Here is a 27,105-nt window from a genome sequence, read left to right as displayed (position 1 = left end):
GAGGACCCACGGAGACCCACTGCTTTGGCCTCTTGGCAGGCTTGGGTGAGAAGGAATGTGACGGTGTGGTGGTCCCTGGGGTCACCTCCTGTTCTGTCTGCTGCTCTGGGCTGTTGAGCAGACCCCACCATCCTCCAGAGACCCCACCACTTGAAATCCCTTGTATGTGAACTTAGTCATTTAGGAGTGATTGGAGGTAACTGGCCTTGAGCTAGTCTTACATCTTCTTTGAGTTTCAACTGACCTGTGAAATAAAAGATGCCCCAAATGAAGTCTTTGTTTGTCAGGGGTTTAAGAGCCTTCATCGTAAGGAATGGCAGTGATTTATATGTTAATTAAAGCCAAGTTATAATAACCTTTATGTAGCACGTGGCAGAGTACCTTCGCGTACATGACCGGGTTTGATAATGATTGAATAATACATCATCCCGGGAAGGTTGGGAAGCCTCCCCCCACCTTTACATAACGGAAAGGTGTGGCTCAGACTAGGCAGGGCCTCTAAAAGGCCTCTAGGCAACCAGCAGGGCTCGAGACCTTCCCTCCAACTTCCTTGCTTAGGAGGGAATTTGCCAGGTTGAGGCCAGGGGTGCCTGTTGTGTAGCCATCTCAGCCAGCTTTGAAATGGGCTGCATTGGGGGCCGTTCCTTGTACCCTCTTTCTGGACCCTCTTGATAGGCCCACTTGATCTTTAGTTTGTTTGTCAGTTTTGGAAACAGTGCCGTTTTTAGGAGGTGTTTTGTTTTTGAATTTGATGGTAGCCCCTTGATCCGTCCACCTATCAGAATGCCTCTCTAGAGTTTTCACCAGTTACCCCAAGTATCACTCCCATTTTAAGGCACGAGGAAGTTGAGGCTGACTGTTCAAGGTCCTGTGCCTGGCACTTGGCAGAGCTTGTATGACTGGAGGCTGATATAAAAGCATCATCAATAGTCCCGTCCAAAGGGCATGGATATCTGGGCTTCCAATGAACTTGCAGATTTTACCACCAGCAATTTCTGGAGTCTGAAGGACTCTGAGCTCCCTCCTGGCCACAGGGCATTGTGCTGGTAGGGTAGGAATTGTGGCCAGCGGTCCACACTGCGCAGGTCCACACTGGGCAGATGAGAACGCGTCTGGGGCCTGCCCTGATGAGAGGGCCGCTTGAGATGCGCCTGGAGGCCTCGAGGCAGCTTCTGCCCACGCAGACCTCAAGTGACTCACCACGGGGATGGAAGCTTCTCTCCTAAACTCATGGCACCTGCTTTGTGGGCCTGTTTAAATTTTTCTGCCCCTGTCATATTCCCCCTCTCCCCCACTTGAAATTGTCAATTAGTGAAGAAGAGGAAAGAGGCGCCGTAGCAGGGCTCCAGGCTGCCTCGCTCGGTGGAAACATTACGTCTGCGTCCTAAACAGTGAACCACGGGGTCTCGGCCCTGGGAGCTGACATGGGGGCATCGCCCCATGCTGTGCACCAGCCCTCTCTGCTGTCTAGGCCTAAGTTCACAGACAAACACGAATGGGTGACAGCAGAAAACCATGTTGGAACCGTGGGAATTTACAATTTTGCACCGGAATCTTTGGGAGATGTTGTTTAGCAAAGTCTGCCCGAAACTGGGACAAAATTGAACCAACGAGGAGTTAGGTGCTTCTGGAAAGTGAGAGAGCCTCTGGTGAACTCTGCTGTCCTCTCTCGGGAGAAGCCCCTGAAGTTAATGAAGCTCGTGCAGAAAAGGCGGGGCTTGGGGACACAACCCCGTTAGGAACAACAGGGAAGATGACACTCGGTAACCCTTCAGAACCAGATGAGCTAATGCGTGAAGGAGCGCATGAGAAATGCAGAAAATCTATTGCGCGGAGGAAATGGAACCCTTCGATAAACTAGTTTGCAACATCTTTAGAAAGTAAACACGTGACCCTCTGCTCCATGTTTGAACCTTGGTTCCTTTGTCAGGAATCTGCCCTCCCGTCTCCTGAGCGCACTTGGCCTCCCAGATCGGATCAGGACAGAAGTCCTCATACTGAACTTTTGAGAGGATGAACCCCCTGGGAAGCACAGGGAAGTAATGACCCTTTGTGGGCTGGGTGACACACTGGGCAAGCCCCTGCCCTTGTTGTGACTTCCCACTTCGTAAATTCGAATGGGGGAAAAAAAAAAAAGGACCCAACTGACTTCATGTTCACACGGGGTGAAGGGGGAGGAGGCGGTATGTAAATGAGCCTCCCTTGTACCTTTCCTGGGAGACAGGACAGGGGTGCCATCCCACGGAGCAGGGTGGGTGTGACTGGGCCTGGTCTCTCCAGTCCTCTGGGGAGAAAGGAGATGAATTTCCTAATGGAAACAGTCGGAATCGTGTGCCCAGGGCCCAGGGGAGAGGGAAGGTCTCCAGTGTGGACAGATCATAGCACTCATTTGTTCCCTTTGCCATGACCTTCGTCTTTCCCGGATGCTTTTGGAAGAAATAATAAGAAAGGCAGTGTTGTCTTCACCATTTTTAAGTTGTTCCCTGTCCTACCTGCACCCTCCCAAACACACACACACACACACACACACACACACTGTTTTTCTGCTTTGAAACTAGTAATTGATGAGGCCTTAAGTCATGTTTGGTTGCCATCAAGATAAGCTAGTATTATTGTTCTGCTGGTAGCGAAGAACTGGATGGCATAAGCTGCTTGGTTTTCTGGACACACATTGCCTAGTGAAACAATTAAAATTGCAAAGGAAAAGAACTCTCCCTAATACTTCCCATGTCTCTTGGGCAGATATCCTCATATAAGTCTACACCTCGTATATTCCATGAAGAAAGGAGAAAGGGGAGGGTTATTAGGGAATCTCAAATTCCCAGCTACCTCAACCATTGATAAACTGCAAAGCCCCAGGCAAGATGATTATTTTGTAAGGGGGGACAAAGCTTTGGAACCTGTCCAAGGCCTAGCTGCGGCACTAATCCTCTCCCCCTCTTTTGGAGGGGATAATATTGAAAGTCTGAGAATAATCAGAGCATGCAGATGGTGAGGCAGAGGGATTTTAACTCTGATTTTCATATATTTGAATTCAGTATATTCTAATGGTACTCAGCTTGCTTAAAGAGAATCTGTGAACCAGATTTTAAAAAACAGTACACACTGGCCACATGTGTCTTGGACATCCCTAGTCGGTGTCTTTAACATGATTTTTCAGGGCTGTGCTTCCTCATTAGGTATATAAAGGAAATTCCACTCCCAACGGTGGTTCCTCTGGTGGTTCCTCTGCGGTGGGAGTCCCAGCCTCTCGTTTTTGTCCGTGTGATGATTTTCCATTTCAGCTCTGGTCAGAGCCCTCGGTGCCCAGGTGGTTGTTCCATGGTGGAGAGAATGTCAAGAATGCTGACTCTCTCTAGGCCTGCTTCATTCTTAAAGATAAGATATAGAAGCTAAGGAACACCCTGAAAAAATTAATCAGCATTAAACACCGTAAACCTGACCACACAAGTTGAGCAACGTGAATGCTAGAAATGTCCCTGCATGTGGGCAACACCAGCTAACTTGGGGCAGGGTCTGTCCCTTTAGAGTCTTGAAGAGGGTGTGTTCAAATTCAAGTGCATCTTGTGGGTATTTATTTGTAACCATGTCAGCCATGACTGAAAGATGCCTATACACCTTGATTTTTTAACTTATTTTCAGCCCAGTAAAAATTGTAATCTAGACAGCATTTCTACTCATTGCTTTAGTAGCTGGTTGTGTTCTTCTGGAGGCGAGACTAAGCGGCATAAATGAATAGAAGGGGCCACCCCACAGCATCCACTGTAAGAAAAGTGCTAATACCCCCTTACTTTGCCCTTTCTGGTTGTGGGAGGCAGTTTGTGGGGTAGGGGTGGGGGCTCTGGCATGAGGGGCCTCTTCTGCTCCAGGGACGGTGGGCACCTGGGAGCACCGGGTTCAGGCTTGGCGTTTGTCGTAGCTGAGCTCAGGCGTTTAAACAGGAGGTGGGGGAGTGGAACAGTCTAAATTTAAACTATGGAATCAACGTTTTCTCTAAAAGTTGTTCCAGTGTTCAGGAGGCGTAGGTGGATCCTGTGAATTGTGTGATAATGCACATGCTTTTCCTACATCCTGCTCATGTCAAAACATTTCCAGGGACTTTCATTTGGGGGCTTTATTCTCAGGCTGCAGATTGGGGTGGGACTCCTTTTTTTTTTTTGTCTTTCATGTAAGGACTTTGAAGGCCTCTTCAGTTTTTTTTCATGAGATAAAAAGATTAGAGCCCTAAAGATAAAGTTGATAAGTAATGACTTCTTTGCAGAGGTAAGTATTTAAACATCATAATGAAAGTAATTAGCCTTTAGGTGTATATGATTTAATTCTCTCAAACCATGCTTGGAAGAGGAAAGTGGAACTAAAAAAAGTGGCATTGGTGACTTGCCCAAGGACACAGAGCTGTTAGATGGCATGGAGCCCAGCATTTGACCTGATTGGCAGTGCAGGTGTATAGTGCTGTGCTCTGCTCTGAGTTAGTGATGCAAAGAACGTTTCATTCTTTCAGAGGGGACGAAAAAGAGCCGTGGTATGGAGATGTGGATAGCACGGCCCTTTCCTGCTGGTCACCCCCAAGGGGAGCAACTGGCAGGGCCCCTCTGAGGCCTGACATAACGTTCCCTCTGGGCTTTACCCCATAGGGTGTAGACGGCCTGTCTTGAGCTAAGGATGGCAGTGTTGGTCATAGACTGCTATTGACTTTGCAGCATGAACTTGTCCACTTCCATGGATATTAACTTCTTCAGAATGACAGCTGTCCTCAAGCTGCTGGAAGGCCTGCTTCCTCCCCAATTTCGAGTCTGGAGATGCTGTTCCTAGTTCCCAACCACACCTCTTCCCTACGTTCTTCTGCAGGTTGGACGCGATAAATATGAGCCCGCAGCCGTGTCAGAGCATGGCGACAAAAAAAAGGCCAAGAAGGAGAGGGATATGGATGAGCTGAAGAAGGAAGTTTCTATGGTAAGTACCAGAAGGAAGGTTGCTTTTTGTTCTTCTCAGAAATGGTGTCTTCTGTCCTTGGAGTGTCACACACCCCTCCTTCCAGCCATCCCTCAGTCAGAGATCCGGCTCTTTCTAAAAGTTAAGAGATTGTAGCTGCGGCACAGATTTTTCTGAGCCGTAGAGCTGGAGGTGGAAAAGGCGCATCGTAAAAGCCACTGGAAGTTTGGACACGTCGTTCACTGCAGCGTAACCGAAGGTCCACCAAGGAAGTGTGGTCGTTATCGTGCGCCTTTGCTCGAAGGCTTCTGGGTCACAGCGACCATGGAGAAAGTCCAACCTCTCCAGGCCCTGGAGGCCTCCGCAGATGCAGCCTGTCCGGTCATCAGAGAAGGCAGACGAGGTCTAACCCGGTCCCTTGGATGAGTGGCGGACAATGGAGCTGCCATCACCCAGCCTGGGCCCTTCTCCACTGAAGACCCGCCCAGGGCATAGCTGAGGGGTTGCCAAGCCCCTGGGCAGCAGTGGAAACTATACCCACTTGTGCACTGAAGCAAAACTTGTTTTCAGAGCACGATGATAGTGATGAGAACCGCTGATGCATTTTTACATCTTTTCTTTTTTGAAAGGTACAATGTTTGATTCTTTTCTTTCTGTTTTCCCTTAGGATGACCATAAGCTTAGCCTTGATGAGCTTCATCGCAAATACGGAACGGACTTGAGCCGAGTATGTTCTCCTCTGTTGTCCAGAATCCTAATTTTCTCTCTCACCTGCTTTCCCTGGTATCACAGTCCTAACCTTGGGGAGGAGAATAATGACAGCCACCATCTGCGTGTCTGCCATGCGACATGCCCAGAGCTTGGGCTTTTATTTACTTTTTTTTTTTTGTCTTTTGTCTTTTTTGTTGTTGTTGTTGTTGCTATTTCTTGGGCCGCCCCTGCGGCATATGGAGGTTCCCAGGCTAGGGGTTGAATCCGAGCTGTAGCCACCGGCCTACGCCAGAGCCACAGCAACGCGGGATCCGAGCCGCGTCTGCAACCTACACCACAGCTCACGGCAACGCCGGATCGTTAACCCACTGAGCAAGGGCAGGGACCGAACCCGCAACCTCATGGTTCCTAGTTGGATTCGTTAACCACTGCGCCACGACGGGAACTCCCTATTTACTTATTTTTAAAAGTTAAATGATTTTTATTTTTTTCCGTGATAGCTGGTTTACGGTGTTCTGTCAGTTTTTTCTACTGTACAGCAAGGTGACCAGGAGCTTGGGCTTCGACATTGTGGTTTTACTGTTTTGTGTCCCCTGAAATTTGGTGGAAGTAGGCATGATTTTCCCCATCCTCTAGCAGGTGGCAGCCAGTAAGTGGGAACCCCCAGGATTTGCAACGGAATAGCTCCAAAGTCATGCTCATCCCCCGTGGTTACACATATTTCCTTTATTCTTCTACGTTTCTTAAATTGAGTAGAAAATTTCAACTCATGGAATCTTCAGCAGTTCAGGTTTTTGCACTGCTATCAGCTAGATCTTTGCAGAATGTCAGAACGTTGGTTGTTCTATTGTTTATTTGAAACTGGTTCTTTACACAGATCAAAGAAACCTTTCAATAAAATATAGGTTGTATAGTCTCGTTATCTGGGGAGTTTTGATATTAACTTTGCTGCAAACAATATAAAAGTAAACAGTCAAGGCCAGGGGTGGAGTGTGTTATTTTCTAGACAATCACTAAAACGTCTAGGGAATGACTCCAGTGCCAGCTAATGGGTAGCTATTGTTTCAGTGAATTATCAAGAAGTCGGGGGCCTTGAGCTGAGAGGAGGCCTGACGCCAAGATCCGGGAGGCAGTTACTGAGCCCATTGCATGGGTTTTCTCACTGGAGGCTTTTTTTTTTTTTCCTTTTTTGGCTTCACCCTTGGCATGTGGAAGTTCCCGGGCCAGGGATCAAACCCCAGCCACTGCAGCGGCAATGCTGGATCCCAAGGGAACCCCTCACTGAAGTTTTCATTCGATTCCTATGAATTGTGTTCTCTGCAGCCCTCAGTCAGTTACTCAAATGCCATGGGTCTGTTTCCTTGTGAAACGGGGTTAGTGCTACCTAAAAAGGGTTATGGTAAGACTGAAACAGTTAATGGGAAGCTCTGGAGTCAGTGCCTGGCACCTAGAGCCACCAGCTCAGGTGGCTCCTGTCAGTGGTGGTTATTCTCTGCAGGGGTCACATCACATACTGGAGGCAGAGGTCCGGCGGAAGTCCCCGTCTTCCTCAAATAGCTTGATGTTCTTTTTTCCTTTCCTCGTATCCCTAGTTAACTGTGATACTAAAAATAACAGGAAAACAAAAGCAGACTAGACACACACACTTCGGGCAAAAATGTCTTTTATGTCGTTTTTCTGACTTGATAGTATATTATGAAAGGAGTCACATTGTCCCCTGATAGCCTTAGGTCTGCTGTCAGTGCATCTTGGTTTTCAGGACCATTAGGAAACAGCAGGGCCTCTTGTGCAGTGGACTTTGCCAGTGAATAATTCGCAATTGACAGGTGTCCTGGGCATTCGCTAAAATATGCGCATGTGTGACCCCTCTGCTACCAGGCACGTGTTTTACTTTCCCTCCAGAGAATAAAGTTCTAGAGAAAAGCTTGGCACTTAACCCAGTAACAGGCTGGATTGCCTGCAGAGATTTTTTTTTTTTCTTCCTCCTTTGATACTTCTGGAGTGTTCCCCGCCCCCCCCCCACCTCCCTGACAGATTCAATACATAGGAAACTCTTAATTTGTAGAACTGAATCAATGAGTTAAAATTGATACCTTTGTTGGTAAAAGTGCACGTTGGCAGAGATTCCTTAAGCGCAGAAGTGATCAGACCAGATTCCAATCTGTCCAAGGATCAGTTTTAAAAAAATTTTAACCTGGGTGTTGTCGGTTTTTTGGGAAGCTCGGGCTCTCCTTTGCCTGAACCACGTGGGGGAATCGCCGTCAGAGTGTTGCAGCTTCTGCGCTGGCCTGGGAGGTGTGGTTTTCTCCCAGCTCCTTTATCGCAGCTTTTCAGCCATCAAGGCCGGGAGCAGTGTGTCTTATTTCTGTTCTTCTATTTCTCAGGGCTTAACACCTGCTCGAGCTGCTGAGATCCTGGCCCGAGACGGTCCCAATGCCCTGACGCCCCCTCCCACAACCCCCGAATGGGTCAAGTTCTGTCGGCAGCTCTTCGGAGGCTTCTCCATGTTACTGTGGATCGGAGCGATTCTTTGTTTCTTGGCCTATGGCATTCAAGCTGCTACCGAAGAGGAACCTCAAAATGATAATGTGAGTGCAGTGCCTCCTCTTTGGGATGGTTAGGTGTCATAAAGTCGTCTCCATCTTTGCCTCCGCCTTGTGTTCAGTTCCCACTGGTTACCTGATGGTTTTAAAGGCTGGGAAAAGAGGCACTGGCCACGGTTGCCTCCCATTCTAACTTCTTCATTTCAAGCTCACTCTCCACCTCCTGCCCTGTGTGTAGATGCTCTTCCAAGCTGGGCATCTGCTCTGCTCAGGCCCTGGTCCATGGCCAGCTGCCATTCAGTGGCAGGGCACAACTTTTTTGTTTTTTGTTTTTGTCTTTTCTAGGGCTGCACTCGCATCATATGAAGGTTCCTAGGTTAGGGGTCGAATCAGGGCTGTAGCCACCCGCCTACGCCAGAGCCACAGCAACACGGGATCCGAGCCGCATCTGCGACCTACACCACAGCTCACAGCAACGCCGGATCCTTAACCCACTGAGCGAGGCCAGGGATCAACCCACAACCTCATGGTTCCTAGTCGGATTCGTTAACCATGGAGCCACGACGGGAGCTCCGGGCACAGCTTTTAATGCTGGCACATTACACGGGACAAGAAACATTTGGTAGCTGTTCTTCAGAGGTCCCACAGCATCTTGAAAATATCTTTAATAAAGCAGGAGACACTGATTCACCTAGAACATTCCCCAGGGTCTTTCAAGCTAGGGACCAAGCCTGGCTCCATTTCTGACCCTCCTGTGTACTGTTCTCTAGGAAGATAAATATGAATACATGAGTTCTCTATTTCTGAAGCCTGATCTCTGTTAAAAATCTATTTTTGATTCAGTCAAAACTGAACTGCCTCTTCCCAGTTCCTCACTAAGAGCCATGCGCCCTGACTTGCTTGTTCCCTCCCAGCTGTACCTTGGTGTGGTGCTCTCCGCCGTCGTCATCATAACTGGCTGTTTCTCCTACTATCAAGAAGCGAAAAGCTCAAAGATCATGGAATCCTTCAAAAACATGGTTCCTCAGGTACCTGCCACCCCGTCAGGTGACTGGGCAGCGCCAAGCCTGTGAACTGGGGTGAAGTTCGGGTTTTGCGGGTGTGCGGTGGCCCCATCAGAGCGGGGGATGTCTTCTCCACTATCCACCCCGCCCCCCACCCAGTCCCATCTCCCACCTGATCTCTTGTCCTCATGCCCCACGATGGGAGAGTCTTGTCACTGCGTGTACACGGGAGGAGCCAGCACGTGGCCACCCAAGGACTGCCGCTCAAGGCTCGCGCAAGCTTTTGTAACTCAGATCCACGAAATGATCGCTCTCTGTGTCAGACGTTCACCCAGTGAGGATTAGGGGGCATTTTGCGATGCTTGTTTTGATACCGCTTTGTCTGCGGGCCCGGCGTAAGCTGTCTTTCCCTTCCAAAGCAAGCCCTGGTGATTCGAAATGGTGAAAAGATGAGCATAAATGCAGAGGAAGTCGTCGTCGGGGATCTGGTGGAGGTGAAGGGAGGGGATCGAATCCCTGCTGACCTCAGGATCATATCTGCAAACGGCTGCAAGGTGGGTCTCAACAGAGGCTCTGCTCTGTGCTTGGGGCGGAGTGCGGGGAGGGTCCTGGAGCGGGGCCAGGGTGCTCACGTGACATGTCTGGCTTTTGTCACGGGCAGGTGGACAACTCCTCCCTCACCGGTGAATCAGAACCGCAGACCAGGTCTCCAGATTTCACCAATGAGAACCCCCTGGAGACTAGGAACATCGCCTTTTTTTCAACCAACTGTGTTGAAGGTAGGCCGTTTTAAAGCACGCGGCTGCAGGTGCACGCGGCATGTATCTGCGCTGACGACCACCACCCAGAAAGCCCACAGATGCGGCTTTCTCTTGTTTTATCGACCCCGTTTCTGACCACGTCAGTCAGGCACAGAGCAGAAGCGGCTGACTGGTGGGCAGGAAAACCCAGGAACCCTCATCCTGTTTTCCCGCTTCCCTCCACAGCCTGCCTTTTCTGTCGGCAGCACCTAAGGCTAAGCTAGGGTGGAGTTTGGAACTGCCATCCTGGTGATGGAGAGAAGTCTCTGCCAGGGGTCCCTACGGTTTAAAACAAACCGCAGATACCACCAAAGAGCTGGGTTTTTGTCTCATGTGCATTGCACGCGCACGTGTGTGCAAATCTTGCAGCTTGGAGCTCCCTGGTAGCTCAGCGGGTTAAGGATCCAGCGTGGCCACTGCAGTGGCTTGGGTCACTGCCGTGGTGCGGGTTCTATCCCTGGCCCAGGAGCTTCTGAATGCCATGGGTGTGGCCAAAAAAATAAAAGGGGGAAGCTAGAAATGCCATTAAAAAAAAACAATTCTGTGGCTTCATTAATAAAGACTGGTGCGATCCCCTCCCCGTCTTAAGGCACTGCACGTGGTATTGTGGTGTACACCGGCGATCGCACCGTGATGGGCAGAATCGCTACCCTTGCCTCTGGGCTGGAAGGGGGCCAGACTCCCATCGCTGCGGAGATTGAACATTTTATCCACATCATCACGGGTGTGGCCGTGTTCCTGGGCGTGTCCTTCTTCATCCTTTCTCTGATCCTCGAGTACACCTGGCTCGAGGCCGTCATCTTCCTCATCGGGATCATTGTCGCCAACGTGCCTGAAGGTTTGCTGGCCACCGTCACGGTAAGAGGCTTGGGGAAGGCCATGCTCACTTCCCTCTGGCGGCCTGAGTGTGAGACTCTGTCCCCCACCCTCCTTGAGGGCTGCGGCTTTGCTTTTCCTGCACATGTTTCTATATGGGTTTTCTTCAGAGCCCCCTGGTGGGGCTGGGCTGTGAGAAGACGCATGTTTTCCTCTGGACGATAGTCACTCAGAAAGATAGATGTCTTTTCTTAAGTTATCGCATGAACCAGAACAGCGTAGCAGAGAAAGGAGAACTCGGGGGAAACGGACTCTGATCAATCCTGGCTATTTTCACGTTTCTTAACATATTGCTTTTGGGGGGCGCTGGGGTAGCCCCATATACCTGGAAGCCCCATATCATGTTACCGTTATTATTACTTCTGACTTCAGGGAAAGGTTGGAGGGATTTGTTTCACACAGACTTCTTCCCTGTTGGGGGTGGAGCGGGGAGACAGCCAGAGTCTGTACAGAGCGTCAGCCTGGTTCGAAGTAAGGCGGCTCCCACCCTTCAGGTGTGCTTGACCCTGACTGCCAAGCGCATGGCCAGGAAGAACTGCCTTGTGAAGAACTTGGAGGCTGTGGAGACCCTGGGGTCCACATCCACCATCTGCTCAGACAAAACCGGAACCCTCACCCAGAACCGAATGACAGTGGCCCACATGTGGTTCGACAATCAAATCCACGAGGCTGACACGACGGAAAATCAGAGCGGTAAGACCAGCCACCCCCCCCCCACCTGAGCTTCGCCTGCTTTCTTGCCTTTAAATTAAAAAAAAAAAAAAAATCTTTTGGTAAAGGAGTCAAGGGTTTGAGGTTTGGGTTTTGTTTATTTCTTGTTTGTTTTGCACATCAGTGCATACATGGCTGAAAAATGCCTAAAACCTGACGAGTTTCACTGACTGGGAAAGAGGACGTGTCACAGCATGTTTTTCTGGGACTTTTACGAAGCTGGCGCATTATTATTTTCCTCTCTTGCCTCTCTATCAGGTGTCTCATTCGACAAGACTTCGGCCACCTGGCTTGCTCTGTCCAGAATTGCAGGTCTCTGTAACAGGGCAGTGTTCCAGGCCAACCAGGAAAACCTACCTATCCTGAAGGTATGCTCGGGGGTTCTCTTAGGTTGCCTCTAGGGGATGCAGGTGCCACACAAGAACCACCACCTGCATGTGTGTGTGTTTTAAGTGGCACATGACCTTGGGGGGCTTTAAAGTAACTTCACCATAGGACACTTGGAACAGTCCATGGGATGCTTTGCTGTGTGTAATGAGTTGTGTTGCCTGTAGATCCCAAAGGACTTACAGTACCTGTGGTCCAAATAGGTCCATAAAGGGGGGAATATATAGTTAAAAACTGACCAGAGGAGTTTCCATTGTAGCTCAGCGGTAACGAATCCGACTAGTGTCCGTGAGGGCGCAGGTTCAATCCCTGGCCTCTCTCAGTGGGTTAAGGACCCAGTGTTGCCGTGAGCTGTGGTGTAGGTCACAGACGTGGCTCGGATCTGGTGTTGTTGCGACTGTGGTGTAGGGTGGCAGATGCAGCTCTCATTCGACCCCTAGCCTGGGAACTTCCGTATGCAGGGGGTACAACCCTAAAAAGACCAAAAAAAAAAAAAAATGACCAGAGGAGGTTTGGGGGAGGGGGGAGGCAGTCTTTACTGGTGGAAAAACCTAAGTCCCAAAATCCAGTTTGACTGCTCTTGAATTTATCTGATAATCCCCTAACCTAGTGGACAGTGAGGGCTCCTTGCTTGTGTGACTCAATAATCGCATTTGCATATTAGGATACGGTAGATTCCAGTAAATCTCGTAAGCCATTTATTTTCTTAAAATAGCTCAGCTATTTCTCTTATCTTGTTCTTAGCTTGCCTACTAATGATGCAAAAATAAGCTCAGCCTCATGGAATTCACATGAAATTTGAAATGACTGAGGTTTTACTGTGTTGCTTAGTAAAAGTCGAAGACCCAGAAAGGTCACGAGCTGCACAGGGTCCTTGAGAGTGAGAAAGAGCTGTGTGGGGCCCTCTGGGTGAGCTCACTCTCACCAGCGCCCCCTGTGGTGGTTCTGGGTAGAAACCAAGCGGTCAGAGAATGTAGCTCTGGTGGAACTGGGGTGGCTTGAAGATGGGGTTCCTTGATTCCGTAAAGGAGATCTCTTGGCATTGAATTGACGTTGATTTAAGGAGGATATTGTTTATCTTGGGATAAAACTTGAGATGCTCATTTCATGTTTTTCCTTACCTCAAAGTGGAAATTTTCTAGCCTATGAGCACAGAGACTCACAAGTATTAAACCTTGCCTCATTTAAAAGTTCCAGAGGGAGTTCCGTCCATGGCTCAGCAGTTAATGAACCCAGCTATTATCCATGAGGATGAGGGTTCAATCCCTGGCCTCCACTCAATGGGTTAAGGATCCAGCATTTCCATGAGTTGTGGTGTAGGTCACAGATGCAGCTCGGATCCTGCCTGGCTATAACCGTGGTGTAGGCCAGCAGCTGTAGCTCCGATTTGACCCCTAGCCTGGAACTTCCATATGCTGCAGGTGGGCCTTAAAAAGCAAAAAATAAAAATAATAATTAAAAAAAAAAGCTCCAGAAAGGTAGCATGTGATATATTTCTAATTATTTCAGGGGCTTGGGGCCATGGGGTGTGTGTTTGTTTTTTGGATTTTGGGGGGGTATATATATATATATATATATTTTTTTTTTTTTTTCCCTTTGTCCATGCCCAAGGCATATGGAAGTTCTCAGGCCAGTGACAATGCTGAGTCCACCAGGGAACTCTGGGTCCATGTTATGTTAATGGCATTATTAAAAAAAAAAAAAAAAAAACCATGCAGGCCTATTCTGCTTCAATAACTGTGGCCTTTTACTAAAATGACCCCACTTCTTTTATGCTTCTCACCAAACCTGGCCACATTTATTAAACAATGCTGCTGCATTTGTAAGTGGGCATTAATTTGCTCATCTACATGTGCGGCCCGGCATGCCAGAGTTCAAAAATGTTTCTGTATAAGTTGGCGATAGCTGGAAATGTTTTCAGTATGTCACCATGTAAGTGTGTCACAGTACATCACACAAAATATGTGTTACCTGAAGTGGGGGCATTCGCTAAAACGTTAGGCTGATTACATGACCATTGGAGCTAATCATAGCTTTCAGTCCGCACCCTTCAGCCCCAGATAATTCTGCACAATTGAATTGCGTTGGGAATGTCAAGTCCTCGGCTTTGCCCTTGACACAGACAGTTTGCCTGTGGTCCTGAGAACCCAAGGCATCTTCTTTTAAACTGCAGGGCGAAGAAGCGTGCCGTATTGACTCACTCTCCACTTTCAGATTCCTAACCCCAAATAGGTGATTGGGAATAGTGTTGGCTCAGAGACTTCCCCGCAGGCCTGGGGAGAGTTAAAAAAAAAAAAAAAAAAAAGAGGCCGGATTGGCCAACGAGGACCTGCTCAGTAGCACAGAGAACTGTACCCAGTGTTCTCTGACAATCTCCATGGCAAAAGAATCTGAAAGAGAATGGATGTGCGTATGATGCAGAAATTATCACAACCATGTAAATCAACTATACTTCAATAAAATGTTTTTAAAAAGAGAGACTGAAGGAGGTGGGGAGGGGGGTGTTGGCCTTCTCCCACGGGGAGGTGACACCTTCAGGCACCAAGTTGGAGGGTGGTGGTGGGGAGTCCCGCTGGCAAGGAGGAGGTTGCAGCTTGCTTCTGAAGGGCCGAGATGCTTCTGGTCACTCCCGGCAGCTGTGCGCCTCCTCGCCTGAGCTCCCCCTCCTTTTTCCTGTTGGCAGGGGGACTAACAGAGGCTCTCTTTGCAGCGGGCAGTGGCGGGCGACGCCTCCGAGTCCGCGCTCTTAAAGTGCATCGAGCTGTGCTGCGGGTCCGTGAAGGAGATGCGGGAGAGATACGCCAAGATCGTCGAGATTCCCTTCAACTCCACCAACAAGTACCAGGTCTGAAGATGGAGCTGGGAGAACCGTCTTCCCCTTGGGAATTGTACACGCGCAACTGCTTTCTTAAAATGAATTACGCACGCTTTTCAGAAATGCTTTAGCTTTATGTCTTACCTTGACTGCAGGTAGAACATTCTGGTTTGTTTGAATATCAGTGGGACAAATGAAGCCTCCTTTAAAATGTAGTCGGGGCCCTTCTGCATTCTCAGGTGGGGGTTGGAGTGGGCGTGGTGTTTGGGGGAGGGGGCTTGGTAGGGCCGCAGGTGCACACATGTGTGCCATCCCTTCATTCTGAATTTTCTTCTGGAAAACTCTGAATCTGAACGTATGTCAGGGATATATGAGCACCTCACCGTGCGAGGTTCCTGTGTAGCATTCAAAGCGTGTTTCATGGGGGGAGGGGATCCTGGGTATTTTTTCAAAACAGGCCCTAAATAGTTAAGGGAGTGCAGCTGCCTCCTGGGGCCACCACGCCCGGCCATCCAGCGTTTACACCTCCACTGTCCTTCCCAGCTGTCCATCCACAAGAACCCCAACACGGCTGAGCCCCGGCACCTGCTGGTGATGAAAGGTGCTCCAGAAAGGATCCTGGACCGCTGCAGCTCCATCCTCATCCACGGCAAGGAGCAGCCCCTGGACGAGGAGCTGAAGGACGCCTTTCAGAACGCCTACCTGGAGCTGGGTGGCCTCGGGGAACGCGTGCTGGGTGGGTAGATTGCCTGCTAACAGGTACAGACCAGTCCAGCAGACGATTACATGTGATCCAGTTGCCCGCTGTTGCTTATTAACCTTGCAAGCGTTTCTGGAGCAGCCCTCCTCCTTTTTTATTTGCCCCCTATTGTTTTGAAAACAGTAAGTACTAGAGGCGCTGTGGCCAACAAAGTCCTGCTGGGTTGCTTCTGACTCGGACTCTGACCCTGGGTCTTGATGCTGGTCAGTGCTGTTTGCTCAAAAAAGAGGGGAAAGAGAGTTTATCTGGCTTTTCTTGCTCTGCCCGTCATCTGTAAACTTAATGCAATTAATTATTCCGAGGCCATCTAGAATCAAGCCACTTCCTGACTGCCACGGTGCGGTGGTTGTAAATATACACGGGCCCTTGTGCTGCCAGCTCATAAATTAGATGAATGGTAAACTTGGCCTGAGATGCCACCTGTCCTTCATGCTCTGTCAGCTACTGCAGATTAGAAGAACATTCACCCATTGTGTCATTGGAAAAGTGGTGTTTATAATATTTTGTACATTGACAGATAAAAATGCATTGTTTATGTACTTCTTCTGTTCTCCTTCACAGGGGTAGCTTAGAAGTGACTGTCTGGCCCCATATATACCCCTGTTCCTACCTGCTCCCTCACTGACCTTGAGGTGTCTTCGGTCTCATCCACCCGAAAGGTCACTCTTCAGCATATTCTGTCTTTGAGCCTCCCTCACCCCACATGGAAGCAGGCTCTCTTTTGTGACCCCGCAACTCACCTGATAATTACTCTAAAGTACATTGTAACCTTCACACAGGAAATGTCTTGAGTATCATCATGATTCTTGTGTGAATACTGATATTAGATGATACACCCCTCGGGCAGAATGTGTCAGATCCACATTTGTCCTCAAAGAGGCCGGCACGATGGCCCACATGGGTGCTCAGCAGTCTATTTTGGTTAAATGAACAGTGAGCAGAGACGTGGCCTTGACGTTTCCAGAGAGAAGCTGCGACAAATACTGACACGAGGTGCCAAAGCTCAGTACCTGCGTGGGCAGGTCGGGGAGCCCGAGACCCTGGTGCTCGGAATCCATGTCTTTTCCACGTTAAACACAGCCTATTCCTCGGAGGCTCAGTGATGGATTCTCTCTTTTGCATGGTTTTTCTTCCAGGGAGTGTGTATCATTCACAGATGTTCAATAAAACTCATTCCGTTAGAAAAGTAGACTTCCTCTTCCAAACCGAACATCCAGGGGAAGGCAGACGATGAGAATCATAAGCTGCTCTTTCCCAGCTCCTGCCTGAAGCTAGACGTTCTCACAGGCTCCCCGCCCTCCTGCAGGTTTCTGCCACCTTTTCCTGCCGGACGAGCAGTTCCCCGAAGGCTTCCAGTTTGACACCGACGATGTGAATTTCCCCCTCGATAATCTCTGCTTCGTTGGGCTCATCTCCATGATCGACCCACCGCGAGCGGCCGTCCCGGATGCCGTGGGCAAATGTCGAAGCGCTGGCATTAAGGTAGTGCCCCGCCCCCTCCTTGGCATCACTTCTTGGCACCTGGGGCACCCTATGTAGTGACGTTGCCGCGTGGGCTCCAGTGGCAGCTGGTCTTCTCACCTGCAGTATCGATCTCTCATCTCCAAAGCTTGAGTTACCACCAGAGAAGATCAAATGGTATTAATAGGGTGTAAACTACGGATGGGGGATTTAAAAAAAAAAAATTGTGAGCGCAATGCAAGCAAATTAAAAAGAGCAGACGAACTTGGTAAGGTTTTAAATTTTAAAATATTTGCTTTGTTCTAAATTCATGCACTTCATGCAGCGAATGGCGTGACTTCTGTGTTTTCAGTTAACTGGTTTTCGATGGAATGTTTGGTATATTCTGTCTTAAGCCGGAGAGTAGCAGTGAGGTGCTGCGGGTACAGTGTTTGTTTCTGCTGTATTCTCTGTAAGTAACACTGCCCTGAAAAGCTTTGTAAAAATTATTCGCTCACCACTTTGACCACCTTTTTCTGAAGATAACCATTGAGTCAAAATCCAGTAACACATTTGATGTGTTTTTACTGCTTATTGCTTTCCCTCCACATCGGGCCACCTTGAGACGCTGCAGCCACATGGCAGCCCCTTGACACAAGAGCATCAGATTCTTCTCATCTTCCGTTGGTTTTAGTAAATTTGAGTGTTTTTATGTGATGGTGCAAAAGAAAAACGTATTGTTTCTCCTATGTGATTGTGTGGCAAGAGAAAATCTGGGTACTGCTTCGTGTCTTTTTTTCTGTGAACATGTTATATTTTTGGCGAGGTCACGTTTATCAGTTTTTATATTTGCGTTTCTCTCCCTTTGATATTCCGAGCTGAGTCATTCTTAACATTTACTCTTGCCTACGTCTGAGACTTCTTAAGGTCATTTGCTTGGCAGCTGCATGCAGTAAATTGTCCTATTTCTTGTCGCAGGTCATCATGGTCACCGGCGATCATCCCATCACAGCCAAAGCCATTGCCAAAGGTGTGGGCATCATCTCGGAAGGCAATGAAACGGTCGAAGACATCGCTGCCCGCCTCAACATCCCAGTGAGCCAGGTGAACCCCAGGTAAGGCAGGGAGGTCGGAGTGCTGTTGTTGCCTTGCGTGTCTGCGTCGTGGTGGGTGGGCCTCTTCAGCTGGGTCGACACACAGTTCCTTCTGGGCCGGCTCTAAACAGAGATGCCTTTCTGGTGCCAGGAAGCAGAAGCAGCCTTGCTCCTAGGGAGGGTTTGCAAGAGCAAGTCACAGCAGCACGTAGGTGGTGCTGACTGCTCCAGGCACGTGACACAGTAAGCGCGAAGGTGGGTATTTATTATTCAGGGGAGCTGAGGCTGACGTGCGGTCACTCAGCAGCCTCCTTTCTGAGTTCACGCTGGGGACCACTAGCATCTTGGCAGTTTTCACGGCCACACCAATAGAATAAAATGAGCAGGGAACTCAGGCCAACAAGGAAGAAGTCTAGCAATAAACTAAAATAGATAGCTTGAGCCCACATTAGCTTTGTTTTTAATGTTTTGGTGTGGTTTGGGCCCATCCCCAGCGAGCCCTCCTTTGGGTTTGGTGTCTTTCGTCAGCACTGCCACTGTCTCAAACTTGGTACGTCGGCTCAGTGCGTCTCATAAAGATGGGGAGAGGCAGATGACAAGCCTGCCCCACGGCTGCAATTAACATGTATGAAAATGCTTTGTAACCAGTAAACCTGGCACAGATAATAGCTTGTACCTGACGGGACAGTCCCCCCGCTTGGCGGTATCTACACAGTGCTCCACATCATGGGACAGCATCCCCCCTGGGTGATGAGCATCATGCTGGGGAGGGGATGGCTGACCCTCTTTTCTGTTCCGAATCGTAGGGATGCCAAGGCCTGCGTGGTCCATGGAAGCGATCTGAAAGACATGACCTCGGAGCAGCTGGATGACATCTTGAAGTACCACACGGAGATCGTGTTTGCCCGGACGTCTCCTCAGCAGAAGCTCATCATTGTGGAAGGCTGCCAGAGACAGGTCAGCACACAGCCAGGCCCGGGCTCTTTCAGATGCTACTGAACTTAAAAAAAAAAAAAAAAAAAAAAAGAGGCAATGCAACAAGGGTGGGAATATGACCCAGCTGCCCTCAGCCGCCAGGCACTCAGAGAACAGTGACGGGGTCACGGATGAGCACAGGCACGGACGCCACTGAGCAGGGTCCCAGCATCTCTGCTGGAGATGCGAATGGCTGGGAGGTTCTCGTCCCATACGTTGACCTGGGCAGGGGCGCCTCAAGGAATGGGGCTCCCCAGAACGCCGCTCCACCAAAGTCATGACTTTGAGTGGCGGAATCAGATGTGTTATCGCTCCTGGATTCTGTTGTCAGTAGAGGCTCTGGTTCAGTAGAGGCTGTGCACGTTCCTGGCCGAGACAGTCCTGGCCCACGGAGGGGAGCAGTGGGAGGCGAGCAGGGGCGGCACCTCTGTTATCCCCTCTCTGGGCACACGGCTCCTCACCCACACCCCTTCTGTTTCTGGCAGGGCGCCATCGTGGCCGTGACTGGCGACGGTGTCAATGACTCTCCCGCTCTGAAGAAGGCAGACATCGGGGTTGCCATGGGGATTGCTGGCTCGGACGTGTCCAAGCAAGCTGCTGACATGATCCTCCTGGATGACAACTTCGCCTCCATTGTGACGGGAGTAGAGGAAGGTGAGGGGGCGGCACAGCCTCCAGCTCTGTACCCCGCGGGGTTGTGTGCGGTGCCTGGTCCGTCCCCCCTCGGTGCCGCAGTGAACACAGTCTTGCTTTCCTAGGTCGTCTGATCTTTGACAACTTGAAGAAATCCATTGCCTACACCCTCACCAGTAACATTCCAGAGATCACCCCCTTCCTGATATTTATTATTGCGAACATTCCACTGCCCCTGGGCACCGTCACCATCCTCTGCATCGACCTGGGCACAGACATGGTGAGTGACTGTCCCAGCTCGCGCGCAGCAGTGGAAGGGGGTGGCGGTCACGCTCACTGCTGGGGTCCTGGGGCTGCCCTTAGGAAGCGATGTTCAGTAGCGGTACCTCCAGCCTCAGCATCCAGGCATCGGTGTGACCATGTGTCCCCAAGACCACTGTCAATGCCTGCTTAGCAGAGAGACCGCTTCCCTTTTGTATGATTTTGTCCCTTTTTAAAAGTGGGGCTTGTGATAGCATGTCCTAAAAAAACAGATTGTTTAAAGAAAGGAGGGCGGGACCTTTAGGAAAAAGGGCCACCACACCCACTCGCTGGTTCCTGCCTCACTTCAGATCCCTTCTCGGCCCTTCCCAGGTTCCTGCCATCTCCCTGGCGTATGAGCAGGCGGAGAGCGACATCATGAAGAGGCAGCCCCGAAACCCCAAGACAGACAAACTCGTCAACGAGCGACTCATCAGCATGGCCTACGGACAGATAGGTGAGCGGCACCCTGGACGACCTCTGAGACTATGTGTTGGGCAACTTAAATCTAGGATGTGCCATGACCTAGGGTGAAACTGTGGATTTTTTTTTGAGATTCCTGGGGAAACACAATATCAGTTAGTAATTTGACTAGAGAGTTAGACTCTGCAGAGCTTGGAGGTTTGCCCGATAGGTCCCCACCAAACAGTGATTCTGCACCCCCCCCCCCGACCCGCAACGCTCCCCACCCCTAGGGCTTGAGTTCTCTTCTGCCACATGGAACATGACCAGCTAACAGGTGGTCCGGGTGGTGGGCAGTGGACGTGCCCTTTGAGCCTACGTCCTCTGCCTGTAGGAGAACTGGAAGTCACCAGAAGCAGTTCGTTGGTGGGGGGTAATGGGTTGCATCATCACTGTGAACACTCGGGTAAAGTGGGACAGAACAGAACAGTGTGGAAACACGGCAAAGATTGCGTGACAGTTGCCAACAACAAAGTAATTGGCGGATGTCCAGAAAGACCTCCTTTTGCGCAGAAGGAAGACTCTGTCCAGAGAGTGGGATGAAATCCCGCCCTGAGGAGTTGAGGGGGGTGTGGCTGGAATGGATCCAGGGAGAAGGGTCCTGAACGTGGGATCAGAAAGTGGCCCATTCCTCATTTCCACAGTAGCTCACAGAGGTGTAAAAAATCTGAGAGATGAGGGGGAAACGTTAAAATTTTTCAGAAATTAACAAGGAGGGCTACGGCTTTTCACCCCCAAAGGTCATGGCGTGATAGAGCAGATGATGGAGCAATAGCGAGCCGGGCCTGGCGCCCTCTCCCAAGCACCAGAGTGGGGCTCACAGTAGTGCAAATGCACACAAGGAGTGTGCCCCAGGCCCTCTGTCTTATCAGTCACTGCCTGGGAGCTGTCACACCTCCCACCAGCCCCTCACATTCCAGTTGTCTTTCCAACCTGTCAGGTATGATCCAGGCCCTGGGCGGCTTCTTCACTTACTTTGTGATCCTGGCTGAGAACGGCTTCCTCCCGATTCACCTGCTGGGCCTCCGGGTGAACTGGGATGACCGCTGGATCAACGACGTGGAGGACAGCTACGGGCAGCAGTGGGTGAGTGAGGGCCTCCTGCCTGACCAGCGCCGGCCGGAGCTCCTCGGGCCCCAGAGGACGGCGGCCTCCCGGGCAGAGCCAGGCTCACCCGTCTGCCTCGTGCCTTCCAGACCTACGAACAGAGGAAGATCGTGGAGTTCACCTGCCACACGGCCTTCTTTGTCAGCATCGTGGTGGTGCAGTGGGCCGACTTGGTCATCTGCAAGACCCGGAGGAATTCTGTCTTCCAGCAGGGGATGAAGTGAGTGGGGCCGTCTGGGGTCTGGCGAGGGCTAAACCCTTTGCACCAAGCCCAGCCCCTGACGCCCGGGGCCGAGGTTCTAGAATCTGGTTTGGGGCGCACGTGGAGGAAGCAAGATGGAATTTTCTAGGTTTTTTTCACCTGGCCTCCGGTTCCTAAGGACAATGCATACCTGAAGCCGTTTAGTACATAGTATTAGAATATACACTTCTCTCTGCATTTCCTAACCTTCTCCCTACCCCTTGCTTTTAGGAACAAAATCTTGATCTTTGGCCTCTTTGAAGAGACGGCCCTGGCTGCTTTCCTCTCCTACTGCCCCGGAATGGGCGTGGCCCTGAGGATGTACCCCCTCAAGTGAGTCCCTCCTCCTCAGCTCCAGCAACTGGGGAACAGTGCATGGGGCTCTGCCTCTGGTGACACGCAGTGGTGGCTCTTATTTCAGTGACGTGTACAAGAACTCCTCTGGATGGGAACATGGGGAGAGGCCGACTCTTGGTGACACAAAACTAGCAAATCCAGAGCCTCCTGGTGATGGTGGCCAGTGCCTAGGGTTTGACCTTGACAGGGCCAGCCAGGCTCCGCTCCTCGGGCCGCCCACCTGCCAGCTACGCTGAGCCCTCAGGTTCTCCAGCCACAGCCCCGTTGTCTTGAGGCCAGCTGGGAGTGTCCTGGAATTTGGGGGCACGGGTTCAAATCCGGATTTGCTTACCCCGTCACCATTGCTGGGCCTCTGAGTCCTCTGTCTCGAAGGAAGGCAGAGGAGCAGCAGGTCTGAGGGCCTCTTCCTTGTCCGTCCTGGGTGGTGGTAGCAGATCCTGGGTAGAGTTGATCAGAGGAAGCCAACCACTGGTTTTAAACAGCGCATGACTCGGCGCTTCTGACAGACATGAATTTTCACACAGAGGATTTACCACCAAGTGCAGTAGCATTCTGAAGCCTTGAGTGTGTCTGGGGTACCTGCAGATGGGTTGAGATTGCAACCTAATAAAAACTGGGGGGCCCTAGGAGTCAAGCTTTTGACCTAAACCATCATCCCCACCCCCAGACCCTTCTGGACTCTCTCAGCCAGCCTGTTGCCCTCACCTCCTCTCACTGATCTCCTCCCGTTGGTTTCCTCGACCTCCTGTCTGTGCTACAAGAGTAGCCTGGCATCCAGGGCCTCGTCCCTGTGCCAGCCTGTCTTCCCAGCCTTCTACCCATCCGGGCTTACGTTAGAGACTTCAGTACTCCTCTGCCTGCATATTTGGGGTGGCTGTTCCCTGCCACCCCGTCTGGCCCAATAATTCTTCCAAGATTGGCTTCCATGGGGCTTGTCCCCGTGTGCAGCGGCACCCCTTCTTTGGCGCTGTTGTCACCTCTGCCCCCCACAGATGATAATCGCAAGGCATGACCACAGCATAGATTATGATCACGAAGCATGGACGCCGTGTCCTTTCTGACATCGTATCCCCAGCACCCCCCCCGCAGAGCTGGCACCGAACAGGGGTGAGCCTTGTCCAAGCTGAATTCTGTCACCTCAGGCCATTAAGAGGCAGCCAGGAGGATCAGAGCTCTCTTAAAAAAAAAGAAGTCGGTGGAAAATCTCGCAACAGTCTGGGGCCGCAGGACATCTCTTGCTGTGTCCAGAGAACCTGGTCCCAAGAGGGTCTAGCCAGTGTGGAGGGTGCCTGAGTTACTCTGGTGCCCAAGTCATAAGAGGTCATTGTCTAACAGTTGTGCAGGACACACAGGACAGGATGAGGAGGAAATGCCAGATCTCTGCCCTGGGCCAGCCTCCCTCGCGTGGCGGCCGCCGGAGGCTGGTAGTCGGCAAAGCAGCCTCGGTGGGAAGTTCCCAGGCACCTGTCTCCAGGCCAGGGACAGGCAGCCACCCCGGGGCCCCAGGGGCCTCGGATCTCTGATAGGGCTCAGCTTCTTCATTCCCCAGCTCTGAGGCCCAACTCACACCTGACTGTCCCAAATTCAGGGGGTGATTGAACTGGTGGCGACCCACCCTGGCAGTTCTTTATCTTCAAATGCCAGGACAACAGACAGATGATGTGAGCTTCTTAAATACTTTAGAAAAGGAAGAAGAAAAGTGGCCAGTTGCTCTAGGACTGTCAATTAAAAGAAAAAAAATTGTTTAAAAATCTAAGCTTACCTACAAACCACTTGTCCTGAAAACTCGACTGAAAATGGGCCGTCTGCTCAGTACTTCGCCGTCACTGTTGTTGGCGTCTCCTTCCAGGCTGCTCAGTTCGTTGCTGATGTGCAGTCTCTCTCCCATCCCCTGAACCTGTGTGCACATATAACTCGGCACCTGCTTTTCTCCCCAGACCTACCTGGTGGTTCTGTGCCTTCCCCTACTCGCTCCTCATCTTCGTCTATGACGAAGTCAGGAAGCTCATCATCAGGCGACGCCCTGGCGGTGAGTACAGGCCTTTTTAGGTGGGGGTGGAGGGGGGGGCTGTGGGTGGACTAGCTTCTGCTTGGACGAGTCTGGACCCCTCAGCAGCTGGTCTGCTTGGCTAAGGCCCTCGGAAACCAGCTGTGAGCGGAGCCCAGTCCCAGCGCATCCTCAGGCTGGCGATCTCGGCTGCGGTTTCAGAGCTGAGCAAAGGCAAACCCAATAGGAGGCAGTGGAAACTTGGTCAGAAATCCACACCATTTCTCCAGTTAACACATGTACTCTTAAAAACAAATAAATACGATCCAGGGCCCCCGTATTGAATTTGAATTAAGCACGCCCCCCCCCCACCTCACTCCCCACTGTCTTTGTTCCCCTGAAGTCCAGTTTCCTCTCACGCTGCCCCCTGCAGACGAGGGAGGCTGACCGTAGCTTCTCTCTCTCTCTCTCTCTCTCTCTCTCCGCTGCCCACAGGCTGGGTGGAGAAGGAAACCTACTACTAGACCCCCTCCTGCACGCCGTGGAGCATCACGCCACATACTCCGCCCCCGCCCCCACCCCCCCTTTGTGTACTTCAGTCTCGGAATTCGGAATTCTACCCTGGTAGGAAAGCACCGAAGCATGTGGGGAAGCGAGATGTCCCGGAATGAAGCATGTAGCTATATGGGGGGGGAGGGGGGAGGGCTGCCTGAGAAACATCCGTCTGTGGGAACGACCGCGGGGAAGGTTTTTAATGTGCCTTTTTGTTTTTGTAAAAAGGAAAACTCGGAAAGACTGAAAGAATACATTTTATATCTGGATTTTTACAAATAAAGATGGCTATTATAATGGAATTCGTCTGGGGCCCTCCTCACGCCTGGGGTCCAGACGTCTGGGTGGGCTGGGTCTGGAGCAGGGAGGGTCCCAGCGCATGCGCCCTGGGCTCGCCACGTCACCGGGGAACTTGTTAGCACTGCCAGCCCCTGGGCACCCACGCAGAGGCTAACCAGCCGCCTGTGGACTAAGTCTCGAGGTGACTCTGACGCACACTCAGGTTGGAAAACCACAAAATATGTAGACACTTTCTGCCCACGCCCTTGGAAGTCTGAGGAGCCGAGCTTACCTGCTCCATTCTCCCGTGGGCTGCTGCGGGTCCTGTGGCTGAAATGCCCCCATCACGGACGTACCTGTCAGGGATTTTCAAGCCGTCAGAGGCGGCCCTTCTCTTCCCATCCTGGTCCCAGCCCCACCTGTGCCCTCAAATCCCCACCACCACAGCCTCACGCATCTCTAGACCAAGCTTGTCCGAGAAATGGAAGCCTGTGGACATAGTGGGATCTGTGTGCACATCCCAGAGTGCTTCTCTCCACAAAACTTGTTCTAATTTAGCATCAGCTAGCCTCTTTTAGAAAGTGGTTCTGTGCTAGAAGATACTTAAAAAAAAAAAAAAACAAGGGAACGAGATCTGTTTACATCAGAGTCAAGTCAAACACCTCCTTCCTGCTTTCAAAGAGGTGGAGGGAGTAAACGGCCCCTCAGCGCTGGCCTGAGTGCTGTTTACCGATACATCAAGACGATCCGGGCTTCATGCAGACCTAAGTAGGGGGTCCTTATTTCTAGCTCCAATCATCATGATCTGCCGGGTGATCAGAGACTGGGTTCAAGTTGGTTTTATTTCTCTGAAAAGTTTAGTGCATCGTTCACCCTTCTGTGCTGCTCACTGGTAAGTTGTGTAGACAGGAAGGGAACAGGTGATTCCCAGACACTCACCGGGCATTGCCCCAGCCTATCCCTCTAAGGGAACTGGGAGGGCAGGGTGGTCTCTGCCTTCTTAGTCCAGTCTGCCAGCTCTTCCCTTCTTTCTCGGGCCGTTTCTTCCAGAATGGCCTCTATACCTGCAGGCAAATCATTTTTAAAGAAAGGGGTTTGTTCAGACCAACATAAGGAGCCAGGATAAAGCTAAGAGCTAAGATCCCAGGCCCAGAGGGCAGGGAGACAGTGGATACTGGGGCCCCCTGAGGACGGCGGCTCAGGGCACCCATGGTGCCGTGTGCTTACACTGGCACGGCCTCGTCGGAGGCGTGCCCTCCCCTCCCCTCCTCCCCACACGCCTGTCTTCTGGCTCCCCTGGACCGCTGCCCAGTGAACACACTGATGAAGGTCATGGGTATTCCCTGTCTTCAAGGCATGTGAAGCAGCCTGGGAGTGTAGACGTGAGGTGACCCCGGCCAGCTTCCTGGCCAGCGCTCCTCAGCCACCCTGGACTTCGGGTGGATGGGGGGGGGGTAGGGTAGAGCAGGACGAGGACAGGCCAGAACCCTACCCTCTTTCCACCAGACTATCTCTGCCTTTTTCTGCTCCACAGTCCTTTGAATAAAAACTTTTCCAGCCAAACGTTTGATCTACAGGCCTCAGATAAGGAACGGGAAACCTGGCCCCAAGCCAGGCCTGAAGGGCCAGATCTTTCCAAGCTTCCTCCAGGCAGCAAGTTTCTGGGCCTCCTTTCACCCTTTGAGACTCAAACTCTGACGTCAGCCTGTCAGTGGGGGCTAAAACTTGCTCCAGAAGGGAAACAGCTCCTATAGACTGACCCCAGCCCCCGTCTGCCCCTGAGCCGTCTCCGGACCCAGCCCAGGCACCTCCTGAGCCCTGACCGCATGTGCCCTGGGCCACCTCACTATCTCAGCTCTTGCCTTTCAGTGTCCTTCCTGGTTGCTGCTCTCTTTAGCCATTGCCTTCCTTTCAGGGACAAGCTCTTAAGAGCAGGAACCATCTTCTTCCCTCTGCTCACTCACCACCCGTCATCCCTGCACCACCTCCTGCTGGCTCCCATTAGCACTGGTCCACCTCAACTGTCCTGGTGGCGGTCGCCACTGTTTGTTCATCCACTGGACACCCTGCAAGTCCTCCCTCGGCCTCTCCAGCACCTGTGATTCCATCACACGCTTCCTGATCACAGCCATCTTACCT

The 27,105-nt window shown here is 51.1% G+C and overlaps 1 protein-coding gene across 1 annotated transcript in view; it reads left to right on the top strand.

The window, feature by feature from the left end:
* Window positions 1–24,989, top strand: part of ATP1A1 (ATPase Na+/K+ transporting subunit alpha 1) — a 31,329-nt gene extending 6,340 nt beyond the window's left edge. The window contains exons 2-23 of the mRNA XM_047784919.1: window positions 4,849–4,953; window positions 5,600–5,659; window positions 8,028–8,231; window positions 9,101–9,214; window positions 9,610–9,744; window positions 9,852–9,969; window positions 10,580–10,848; window positions 11,361–11,559; window positions 11,836–11,945; window positions 14,675–14,809; window positions 15,323–15,515; window positions 16,846–17,021; window positions 17,958–18,094; window positions 18,880–19,030; window positions 19,534–19,702; window positions 19,807–19,961; window positions 20,315–20,438; window positions 21,384–21,529; window positions 21,640–21,770; window positions 22,023–22,124; window positions 24,086–24,177; window positions 24,631–24,989. Of these exons, the coding sequence (XP_047640875.1) occupies window positions 4,849–4,953; window positions 5,600–5,659; window positions 8,028–8,231; window positions 9,101–9,214; window positions 9,610–9,744; window positions 9,852–9,969; window positions 10,580–10,848; window positions 11,361–11,559; window positions 11,836–11,945; window positions 14,675–14,809; window positions 15,323–15,515; window positions 16,846–17,021; window positions 17,958–18,094; window positions 18,880–19,030; window positions 19,534–19,702; window positions 19,807–19,961; window positions 20,315–20,438; window positions 21,384–21,529; window positions 21,640–21,770; window positions 22,023–22,124; window positions 24,086–24,177; window positions 24,631–24,659 (3,054 nt within the window). The 3' untranslated portion in view covers window positions 24,660–24,989. The remainder of the gene's footprint in view (window positions 1–4,848; window positions 4,954–5,599; window positions 5,660–8,027; window positions 8,232–9,100; window positions 9,215–9,609; window positions 9,745–9,851; window positions 9,970–10,579; window positions 10,849–11,360; window positions 11,560–11,835; window positions 11,946–14,674; window positions 14,810–15,322; window positions 15,516–16,845; window positions 17,022–17,957; window positions 18,095–18,879; window positions 19,031–19,533; window positions 19,703–19,806; window positions 19,962–20,314; window positions 20,439–21,383; window positions 21,530–21,639; window positions 21,771–22,022; window positions 22,125–24,085; window positions 24,178–24,630) is intronic.
* Window positions 24,990–27,105: the final 2,116 nt, after the last annotated feature.

Source organism: Phacochoerus africanus, chromosome 6 (genome assembly GCF_016906955.1).
Source record: "Phacochoerus africanus isolate WHEZ1 chromosome 6, ROS_Pafr_v1, whole genome shotgun sequence".
Lineage (NCBI taxonomy): Eukaryota > Metazoa > Chordata > Mammalia > Artiodactyla > Suidae > Phacochoerus > Phacochoerus africanus.
Note: the sequence above shows the minus strand (reverse complement) of the source record. Positions and strands in the feature narration are given on the sequence as shown.